The sequence below is a fragment of the Pelophylax lessonae genome (genome assembly GCF_965119305.1).
Source record: "Pelophylax lessonae genome assembly, chromosome: 6".
Lineage (NCBI taxonomy): Eukaryota > Metazoa > Chordata > Amphibia > Anura > Ranidae > Pelophylax > Pelophylax lessonae.
In genome coordinates, this window is record NC_138773.1 from 20,786,497 (window position 1) to 20,798,576 (window position 12,080).

General features: G+C 42.0%; 1 protein-coding gene across 1 annotated transcript in view; it reads right to left on the minus strand.

The window, feature by feature from the left end:
- Positions 1–2,148: 2,148 nt before the first annotated feature.
- The window catches only part of LOC309558476 (serine protease 33-like), a gene marked incomplete at both ends in the record, with an annotated part of 31,053 nt that continues 21,121 nt past the window's right edge, over positions 2,149–12,080 (minus strand). The window contains 3 exons of the mRNA XM_082261547.1: positions 2,149–2,445; positions 5,795–5,952; positions 7,536–7,807. Of these exons, the coding sequence (XP_082117673.1) occupies positions 2,149–2,445; positions 5,795–5,952; positions 7,536–7,807 (727 nt within the window). The remainder of the gene's footprint in view (positions 2,446–5,794; positions 5,953–7,535; positions 7,808–12,080) is intronic.

Consider the following 12,080-nt stretch of genomic DNA (forward strand, 5'->3'; position numbering starts at 1 on the left):
ATTTATTGATCCTGCCCCCCCCCCATGTGAATAAGTGTGGGGTATATAGTATCCCTACTCATTCACCAAAAAAGTGTAAAAATTAAATACAAATACAACAGTTTTTGACAAGTCCTTTATTCAAAAAATAAATGTCCCCTGAAGTAGACCCAACGTCAATTACAATGAGTTCTGCACCGAATCAAAGCTCCTGCCCTCTGAAAGCTCTGCCGCCTGACAGTTCTTAAAAAACGAAGGGGCAGGGGCCACTCAATGACCTTATCGAGTGACCCCCCCCCCACCACCTTGTGACGTCATCGACCCAGCCTTCCTGGGGGGTGGGGGTTACCCAATGATGTCATTGGGTGGCCCCCGCCCCTTAATTATTTAAGAACTTTAAAAAATGTCTGAATTCTTTCCTAAATGTACATAATATAACTGGATACTAATATTTATAGGTAAAGTTGATCCAGGGAATATCCAATTGCCCCTTGGGGGATCAGGAAGGATTTTTTTTTTTTCTGATGGAGCAAATTGGATAATGCTTTTCTGTTTTTCTTTGTTTTGCTTTTTTTTTTTTTTGCTTTCCTCTGGATCAACTGTGGTTATAGTATTGTAAAGTTTCTTTTTTTTTCTTTTTTTTTTTCCATATTTTTTGGTAGAACTAGATGGATTTGTGTTTTTTTTTAACCAGATGTAACTATGTAAGAATTGTCAGACGGCAGAGCTGTCAGTTCGTGGCAGCCTTCATCGGGTGCAGAGCTTTTTTTTTCTTTTTTTTTTGGTACAATATTAAATGTTGAGTTCCGGCAGGTCCTGATTAGGAATGATCGAACGTTTCGGGTCGACCCGAACATTGGGTTTTCGAAATTCGGCCAAATTTCGAACTTTTTGCGGTAAAAGTTCGGAATTCGGCCACCAGAACCGCCCAAAATGCAATGGGACAGGAACTGGGCTTTAAAAGCCCATGATTGGCCCAGAAACATCAGTAAAATGTGATTGGAGTGACTACGGGGTCCAGAGGCCAATCAGGAGTGAATACGCCCCCCATACGCCCCCCAGTATATAACATAGCCCCGCCAAAACTCTAGCACTGTAATACAGAGACTGTGGAAGAGAGTGGAAGCATTTGTGTTTCTCCTGCTGCTTGTAAAGCTCCAGTGTCATTTTGCAATTATTAGTGTGAGGAAAGGGACATGCAGTGTAGTTAGGGTACTATATACCACTATAGTTAGATTCAATAATCTAGTTTTTGTAGGGATAGCTTTAAGTGTCAGGGTGACCGTAGTGTAGTTTAGGGTGAACTGACTCTGCCATGTCAGGGTGACCGTAGTGTAGTTTAGGGTGAACTGACTGCCATGTCAGGATGACCGAACTCTGCCATGTCAGGGTGACCCTACTATGCAGATTCTGGGTTAGGGGTATACATATATACATATATATATATCAAAAACGACAATTTTTAAGAACTTTTTTTTGCCTGATTCATAGTCCCTGGGGCATGACCCAGAACCCTAGGCACTTTTTAGGGGCATTTATTGGGTTTTAGGGCTTCAAAATTGTGTTTTTTTATTCCAGAAGTTAAGGTCCCATTGATTTCAATGGGGTTCTGGAATCCGAATCAAACTTTTGGGAAATTCGGGTATTCTGGTCGAACCAAACTTTTCAAAAGTTCGATCATCCCTAGTCCTGATTTAATTTTTGAAGGACATCACCAGGGTGGTTCAGCAGAGCATCATCCCTTACATTTTTAAATTGGTACCCTTATACTTTCCACTCCAGAGATCCTCCTAAGATATTTAAATCACCACATCAAAAACATTTAAAGGCTCCACACTGTAACAAAAAAGAAAACAAGGATACCCCTACTGTGCAAAACACCAATTTACTTATACCTGCTATTACAGTCAAACATAAAATGTAACTGTTTGGCTGCCACTATTTTTATTGGAAAATTGCTACAATTTATCACTAATAAAAGTAATATCCAACCATCAGTCAGCCTCCATAAATAAAACAATCCATTGTATTTATACACATTAAAAAAATTAAAAAAGAACATTCACAAATCAAGTTGTGCTTCAATATTCATTTTACTCTAGTAGGCACTTTGAAGTCCACTAAATCCTTTATTGCAGTCCACTGATTTTATAGGTGGATAATAAATGGTTATAGATAAAAGAAGAGTAAAGCAGCTATAACCAAAGTGTTCCAGTGAAGGTGGGAGTGATGGATACTTTCTCCATGGCTATTGAAGTCTCCTCCACATTTCAGTGTTGGTGGGGGGATATCTCGGACATCACTGAATGTTTGATTTAGGTAGGTTCTGATCCAATTTTGGTAGGCCGTCACCTGGGTGTACACCCCAGGGTAATGTGGTTCGGCACAGCCATAGCCCCAGCTTACGACTCCAACCTGGTACCAGACTCCTCGTACCTTACACACCAGAGGTCCTCCTGAGTCACCCTGGAAGACAATGACAACCATCAGCTGCACTAATGTCTATCTATGAGTTGTTTCTTCATATTCAAACCTAAAGAAACATTTAATTCAAATTGTTTCATTCAATTTTTTTATTTCCATTAATTTGGTAATTATAATAATCAGACTAGTGCTTAGGAATTGAAAAATGAGCAGTCAACATGAATTATGAATGTACTGTGTTTCATATTTTAGTTTTGGTCAAGACCTAAAATAAGCAGTTAATTAGCAGTTGAAAATATTTCCTTGTTTAAGACTATGAATGAGTCTATGTTGTAGCTTAAAAGCTGAGGATGAGTCTGGCCCACTGCTACAAGTCCAATGGTGGCCACACATAATTTGATGAGATACTTTGGTTGTGAATATGATTGTATTTTGATTGAGTAGATTATGAGATCACATGGTGGAAAAGTAGGTGAGTTTGATAGTTCACGATCATAAGTTACGGTCATACCCTAAATATCGAATAAAATCCATTGATTAAATGGGCTTTCAACTATAACTGATTATTTCTGTTGGAAGAGATCGATCAGAAAAGAAATTGATCATTTATAAAGGCGTGTATGGCCACCATCAGAGTGAGCTTTTTGTACTGCCGCAAGATTGAGAGTGAGCTTGGGCTTAGATAATCAATTTCCCGGACATAAAAGCCCTGAAGAAAGGGGGACTCTATAAACCCCCCACCTGTGTTTGCATTCAATTGATAATAAACCAATAATCCTTTACAGCCCAATGATTTGTTATATGGTTACATACTTGGTCATCTGGGAAAAAGTCCATTAAGTTCAATCAATGGAACAACTGAATAAATAAATGGAAACTTCCACATGCAGAACCCTAAATCCACATTTGACCCAGAAGGTGAAAAAAAAAAAAAAGGTATAAAGGATTGTCCAATTTTTCTCAAATTTCTTTCTGACTCCTAAAGGCAATCAGATATTCCCTTGATCAATATTATCTGGTGTTATCCAGATATATTATGTGCATTTCAGAATGCATCCTGTTTTTTTTAAACTAACAACTTTACTGCTTAGAGCTAGTTCTTGGGGGAGTCTATTTTGGTATCCCCAGCTTACAGTGAAGAAACCTTTCTGTATAAGGGGGTTCAACATCTTGTTCTTTTTAATTGACCGTAAAGTGAATAAATGTACCACGTTCACTATATGGACCATTGATATATGTATACATGGTGATCATATCCCCCCTTATGTATTTATACATGGTGATCATATATTTTTACAAGGTGATCATATCCATCATATGTATTTAGAAATGGTGATCACATCTCTCCTTATGTATTTCTACATGGAGATCATATCCCCCTTATGTATTTCTACATGGAGATCATATCCCCCTTATGTATTTATACATGGTGATCATATCCCCCTTATGTATTTCTACATGGAGATCATATCCCCCTTATGTATTTCTACATGGAGATCATATCCCCCTTATGTATTTCTACATGGAGATCATATCCCCCCCTTATGTATTTCTACATGGAGATCATATCCCCCCTTATGTATGTATACATGGAGATCATAACCCCCTTATGTATTTATACATGGGGATCATACCCCCCTTATGTATTTATACACGGAGATCATATCCCCCTTATGTTTTTATACATGGAGATCATATCCCCCTTATGTATTTATACATGGAGATCATATCCCCCTTATGTATTTATACATGGAGATCATATCCCCCCTTATGTATTTATACATGGTGATCATATCCCCCCACTTATATATTTATACATGGTGAACATATCCCCCCTTATGCATTTATACATGGAGATCATATCCCCCCTTATGTATTTATACATGGTGATCACATTCCTCCCCTTATGTATTTATACATGGAGATCATATCCCCCTTATATATTTATACAAGGTGATGATACCCCCCCCCCCCCCCATGTATTATACATGGTGATTATATCCCCCCTTATGTATTTTTACAAGGTGATCATATCCATCATATGTATTTAGAAATGGTGATCACATCTCTCCTTATGTATTTCTACATGGAGATCATATCACGCTTATGTATTTCTACATGGAGATCATATCCCCCCTTATGTATTTCTACATGGAGATCATATCCCCCCTTATGTATTTCTACATGGAGATCATATCCCCCCTTATGTATGTATACATGGAGATCATAACCCCCTTATGTATTTATACATGGTGATCATACCCCCCTTATGTATTTATACACGGAGATCATATCCCCCTTATGTTTTTATACATGGAGATCATATCCCCTTATGTATTTATACATGGAGATCATATCCCCCTTATGTATTTATACATGGAGATCATATCCCCCTTATGTATTTATACATGGAGATCATATCCCCCTTATGTATTTATACATGGAGATCATATCCCCCTTATGTATTTATACATGGTGATCATATCCCCCCTTATGTATTTATACATGGTGATCACATTCCTCCCCTTATGTATTTATACATGGAGATCATATCCCCCCTTATATATTTATACATGGTGATCATATCCCCCCACTTATATATTTATACATGGTGATCATATCCCCCCTTATGCATTTATACATGGAGATCATATCCCCCCTTATGTATTTATACATGGTGATCACATTCCTCCCCTTATGTATTTATACATGGAGATCATATCCCCCTTATATATTTATACATGGTGATGATACCCCCCCCCATGTATTATACATGGTGATCATATCCCCCCTTATGTATTTATACATGGTGATCATATCCCCCCCCTTATGTATTTATACATGTTGATCATATACCCTCTTTATCTCCTTTCCTCAGGAGAGAATACATTCAGTTCCTCTAATCTTTCCTCATAGCTGAGCTCCTCCATGCCTATAAGTTTGGTTGCTCTTCTCTGCACTTTCTCCAGTTCCCTGATATCCTTTTTTGTGAACTGGTGCCCAAAACTGAACTGCATATTCCATATCCTTTGTGCAGATGCTGCCTCTCTTTCTCCCCCCTCTCTCTCTCTCTCCCTCCCTCTCTCTCTCTTCCTCCCCCTCTCCCCCCTCTCTCTCCCTCTCTCTCTCTCTCTTTCTCTCTCTCTGGTATCTTTACCCTTCCTGTAAAACAAGTAATTTCCTTGCTTTCAGAAGCAAAATATTTTTGGGAGTCTTTATTCCTCACTTAAAACATGATATAAATTATAACACACCCCCATTCCATCTACACCGAAAGATTAACTTTTAGCTCAAGCGGGCATTATCTGATGAAATGCATTGCTTCTGTGTCATATGAGAAGATTTGGACCTAACAGGTGAGCTGCGCCTCAATGCTAATGGTGTCACTCACCAGGCAGGCATCCCTCTGTCCATTTCTGTAGCCAGCACAAATCCTATCATAGTGGAGGGGTATTACAGATCCCACGCTGTTGTACATTTCTGTGCATGTATTGTGGTCAATGAGTGGAACCATGACCTTCTGGAGGGTCCCATTTACAGGAGGTGTCCCTGGTGATGAATGCAGAGAACAAGAAGATCACAAATTTTGTATATATCACTGGCTGTTATCAGTTCCATTGTTTCCAGCTATCTCTGTGGAGAAAAAAGTCAATAAAGCCATGAAAAATTGGGGTGTATAGAGGTAGAACATTTAATTGCAGATTAAAGGAGTTGTAAAGTCAGAAGGTTTTTATCTTAATGCATTCTTTGTATTAGGATAAAAAGCCTTTTGTGTGTAGCAGCCCCCCTCACCCCCCTAATACTTACCCGAGGTCACTCTCTATCCAGGCCATCCCAGGACTCTCCCTCCTGATTGGCTGAGACACAGCAGCGGCCATTATGTCCTGCTGCAGTCAATCAAAGTCAGTCAGCCAATGAGCAGAGAAAAGGGGCGGGCCGGGCAGCAGCTGCTTTGTGTGGGGGTACTCAACAAGAGGGAGGGGCCAGTAGAGCAGAAAACCTGAGAAGAGGAGGATTTGGGCTGCTCTGTGCAAAACCAACTGCGCAGAGGAGTTAAGTATCACATGTTTGTTATTTTTTAATCCTAGCTCAAATGTGGGTTCCCCATGTTTTTGTGTGAAAGGAATGATGGCCTGCAAACATATTTTCAGGAAGAGAAAAAAATAGAAATAGAAAAAAAAAGTTTGGCAAACAATGTGGGCGTTCATGACATAGCCAGGCATGATCAGCCAGGTATTTCAGGTGATAGAAGGGGTTACACTACACACACTGTGATGCGTAAAGGGGGCCATTCAGCCCAGTGCCATTCATCTGCTGGTGGAATGTGATTCCCGCTACCGGAATCCACGGCCCGCACTAGTGTTAAGCGAGCCTCAAATTAATTTTTTTAAGGGAGAGTTATCTCGGAAAAAGGAAATTTAAAAAATTGGGGAATATCCCGATGATGTCACGTATGATGAAACACGTAGGACAGAGTTTATGTCATAACTAACTACGCCAATTGAGCTTGTATATAAGTCGTTTTTATCCTGGGAACCACCATTTTAACCGCTGATTATTCACTGGATTGCTGTAAGCAGGGCTTTTTCTCAGCTGGAACTTGGTGGAACTCAGTTCCACCACCTTGTGGCTCAGACCCTCTGTTCCCTGCTCATCACTATCACTTTGAAAAAAAAAAAATGTCTTAGTTTCTGTCAGAAAATTGTGTAAATAAGTAATTTTTCTCCTTCACTGATGGGCACTGATAGGCTGCACTGAGGTGTACTCATGAGGCCACACTGATGGGAACTCATAGGCAGAACTGATATGTAGCACTAATGAGCACTAATAGTTGGCACTGATGGGCACTGATAGAAATTGTCAGCCTTTTTTCATTTTTCTAGTAAGTGATGAATAAATACCACCAAAAAAAACCTCTATTTGTGGGGAAAAAAAAACAAAAAAAAAACATTAATTTGGGTACAGCATTGCATAACCGTGCAATTGTCATTCAAAGAGTGAGAGCGCTGAAAGCTGAAAATTGGCCTGGGCAGGAAGGGAGTAAAAGTGCCCTGTAGGCAAGTGGTTAAACAATGGCTTCTTAGTATGGAAAATTAGTAAAATCACATGTGCTAATCATTTCATATACTCACCATCAGAAGATATATCACCCCAGCCAGTCACCCAGCACTCTGTGCCACAGGGGAAGGCGGCTGAGGAAGATGGCAGACAAATTGGCTTGATGTACTGAGTATAGTTGACAGGCATGGCCAGTTGCACCAAAGCGATGTCTCCGATGTCTCCAGTGCTTACAAAATTGTCATTAACAATGATAGTCCGTACATTGGCAACAACTGTATGAGGGCTGTCCACACCCAGCCTGTACAGGCCCAAATACACTTCATATTCCCATATCTCGTCAGGACTGTAGAAAGAAAATGGTACAGAATATTTAACAATGAGATGCTATCTGCTTGTGTAGACAGTGCAGTATCACTGTTTTCTAGTATTGTATTCCAAAGTTATACTGTACACCCCTCTTCTCCATACCATCACATCCTTATTGTAAGGTAAACCAGATTTCCACCACCAAAAGGCCAGTGCAGATTCATGCTCATGCTTGTGCACATTGCATATTTATAAGCAAAGGACCAATGTCACTTCTGCATTTGACAGTTCATCGCGCACATATTTGAGCGCATGCACGAATTTGTACGCAATCGCGTGCACGCACACATGCACATACCAATTAGCACTTGGCGCTCAGTGGCCTATTTAAACTGCTTTATTACTGTGAGCAGTTGCTGAATGGTCTTCAGCTTGTTCCTGAGACCTGATCTGTTGTTTCTGCTTACCCGTGTATGACCCGACTTACCTTTGGACTTGGCCTCTGCCCATGCTCCAGCTCTGTTACCTACTACTCCGACAGTGGCTTGCTTAACGGACCTGATCTGCCTACTGACCTTGTACCGCATTGCCCGGCTGGTAAGGACCTATCTTCTGGACTTACTTGCTTGTTGATTCGGTACCTTACTGCCCGGTTGCCGCTGACTGCTGCTTGTCTACTCCCGTCCCACGCTCTGGTGCTAAGCTGCTACTGCATCCAGTTCCGAGGACTGGGACTATCAGCTCTACCCACCTACAGAGTGAACATCACCAGCTAGTTTCTACAGCACTCGTGCCACTCCTTGCCTTTGCACTCTCTGTTCCCACCTTCAGGAGTGTTAGGCAGGAGGTGCAAGAGAGGCCTCCACAGCATTCCAGTCTTCACCAGGTAGGTGATACTTATACTCATATGTTTAACCCCCTATCAATGCCATTTGCATTGGGTACCGTCAGGCTTGGAAACCATGGTTGAGGACCACCAGTCCTTTGTGAGCATTACGTTATAGAAATGAAGGTCAGCAGTCAATTTAAGTACATTTTTCCTAATATTTAACTCAAGAATTGATGCTGAAAGAAAGGAGGGCAATAGTATTGCATCCAAAAACACAAAACCTTGGGAGCCTGGCAGACAGCTGTGGCTTATTTTTGTGGAATGCCTAGGTAGCTGATGCAGGAAGGGACCACTTCAATCATTTGAGCAAAAGGAGAAGCTGCCTCCATCCTAAAGGAGCCTAAGGGGTTAATCCTCTGCATTATGTAAAAAGACTGTTGATCCTGTCTTCTCTGGTCCTCCCCTTCTTGCATTGCCCCCAAAACATGTCAAGATAAGACAGAGTGGATGAAGTCATACTGCACATGCTCAGTTTAGTGTGTATTGCTACAGAGTTTTTTTTTTTTTTCTTGGGAGAGTGAATGTGATCAGCACAGAGCCAATCAGCAGTGTCCAGGCAGAGGGTCAGGGGTCCTGCAACCTGATAGGACAGCCAGTGCAGACTGAAAACTCCTCCTACAAGCTTTAACCAGACACTGATAGAAGTCACAAGATTGCTATATACCGCTGATGAGAAAAGGTATTTTGCTTATATTTACTAAAATTATTGCATTTCCATGTTCTGTGTACTGTGGGAGAGCAGATATAGTGACTGCCAGCTCCTGGGTTTAGTAACACTTTAAAGGTGCTTACTACATGATGCTTGTACTAATATCAGCCATGTTCCCCCAAAAAGGTCATTTATTATACAAAATATAAAATGATACAGGTATGCCTATCTCCAATAAAACCCTACTCACCACACCTTTCCTAATTATATATGATGGAGATGTGTAGTGTTAAATACAAATATTCAGAGGACGTTTTAGCTCCCAGAGTGAAACATTGCATATTGCACCCTAATATTGAGTCCCCTTCAGTGAACCTCACATGGCCAAATCTTCATCTAGACCAGCCTTTCTCAACCCTTTCAACTGAAAGGAACCCTTGAAATAAATTTCTGGTCTTGGGGAAACCCTGCTAAAAAGTAAAAATCTACAACTCATGATACATTAGTGTGACAGTCAGTGGGATGAACGCTCCTTACTCTTGTCATCATTGGGAAGAATTACCCCCTTACAGATAGCTAAAAGGAACAATGGTGTCATTGGCAACTTATCTGAGAGGCAGAAAATGCCTATTTCTCAAGGAACCCCTAGCAACCTCAGGAGGAACCCTAGGGTTCCACGGAACCTTGCTTAAAAAACCCTGATCTAGACTTAATCTGTTGACTTGGAGCTAATTCCTATAGGAGATTGATCATTTGAGGGCATTGATGCTCACCCTTTTGTTACTGACCCTGACACTTGGATGGACAGGTCTCCAGCCCACACACCCTACCCCCCCCCCCCGGTCGCCGACTCACTCACCCTGGACTGACATGTGGAGGGCAGGCAGCGGCTTCCCCCTCAGTCTCCTCCATGGGTCGGGCTTCCCCTGCGTCACCTCCCTCCTCCTTGGCCAATAGCATGGCTTCTCCTTTCGGCCAATCTGGAAACGGGTCTCAGGACCCGTTTCTTGATTGGCCAGGAGGAGAATCTGTGTGACAGTAGTGAATATTAATTTGCTATTCTCACCCAACTGGGTGGGCTCAGGGCGCAGTTTTCTGTGCCCCGAGCCCACCCTTTTTTGAAGCCTATTAGAGCCTCTGGCTCTAATCACGTGCTTAAAAAAAAAAACCCATTGGAATCCATGCGTCCAGTGCCCTGCATGTAGATTATGGGGCCGGATGCATGGATAGGGGGGGGTGGCGCCCCTGCGCCCCCAATGGACGGGCTGCCACTGTTTAAAGGATTCATAAAGTTGCAAGTTCAGATGTACAATGTACAGTATATTTTTTTTGCTTTTGTATTGACTTGTGTCCTTCACATAGGCATCGAGTAAGTAAAGTCTATATTTATGTGAATTGATGTATTATATTTATACATGTCATCTTTGTCACACAAAAATGTTTAGATGCCTAGAATGGCATATTGTTAGTGCCACCACCTATGCCAAAATCAGGAATATCCATAGGAAATTAAGGAGGGGTGATGGGAGGGGTTTTAAGGGAGATAGATATACCTGTATATTTTTATATTTTGTATAATCTATTTTCTTTTTGAGAGAATGTGGCCTATGTTAGTACATATTCTATGCCTAAGGTTAATGTTTTATATACAAATGATAAATATATATAAAATATGTAATATTATTTGCTAACCAATATTCAATAATAGGCCTAGTAAAAAGACAAGGACATTCTCTTGTCTTTTTACTGCAGCCCCCAGTTGAGCAAGGAATACCTGTGGTCAGCAAGCAATGCCAGGAACATGACTCAGAAAGATGGGGTGGGGGATGAATGCAACTTCATCTCTTAAAATTTCAAGTTAAAGTTGACAATTGCATATCAGACCACTGAAACTGCCTGAGCCCCTTTTCAGATACATCAGCACACATACAGATATCTGTAGGTTCCTGCTTTTCAGTTTCTGAGGTACATTGTGTATAGACTTAACAGTTTCTGTGGTTCTTCTTGGACTTAACTTCTTCAGATCCGCGCTATAGCCGAAATACGGCTACAGCGCGGACTCAAATTTCCGGGAGGCCGTCTTTATACGGCCTCCCAGAAGCAGGCTCCCCGCGCGCTCCCGCGAGTGCACATCTGGGAAAATCTGTGCCGGCCGTGTCCCTTGGTCACAGCCAATCACAGATCGTGGTAAATGGCCAATCACAGCGGCCATTTACCACGTGATCGGCCCATGCAATGAGAGATGATCTCATATGTAAACATATGAGATCATCTCTCATCGCCAGCTCTCCTTCCTCACACAGAGACTGCAGTGTGAGGAAGGAGCAGAGCCGATCAGCCGTTCGGGGACACAGAGGAATGTAATCAGGGCACTGATCACCAGTGCACTGATTACACGAGGTAAATAAAATACACTAACTGCCCACCATCAGTGCCCACAGTGCCCGCCATCAGTGCCCACAATCAGTGCCCATAGTGCTGCCAGTCAGTGCCCATCAGTGCCTGCTCATCTAGGCACTGAAGAGCACTGACTGGCAGCACTATGGGCACTGAGTGTGGGCACTGATGGTGCTGCTCATCAGTGCTCATCAGTGCCGCCCATCAGTGCCACCCATCAGTGTCCATCAGTGCCACCCATCTGTGTCCAGCAGTGCCAGCTCTCAGTGCCCATCAGTGCCGCCCATCAGTGCCGCCTCTCAGTGCCCAGCAGTGCCACCTTTCAGTGCCCAACAGTGCCACCTCTCAGTGCCCAGCAGTGCCACCTATCAGTGC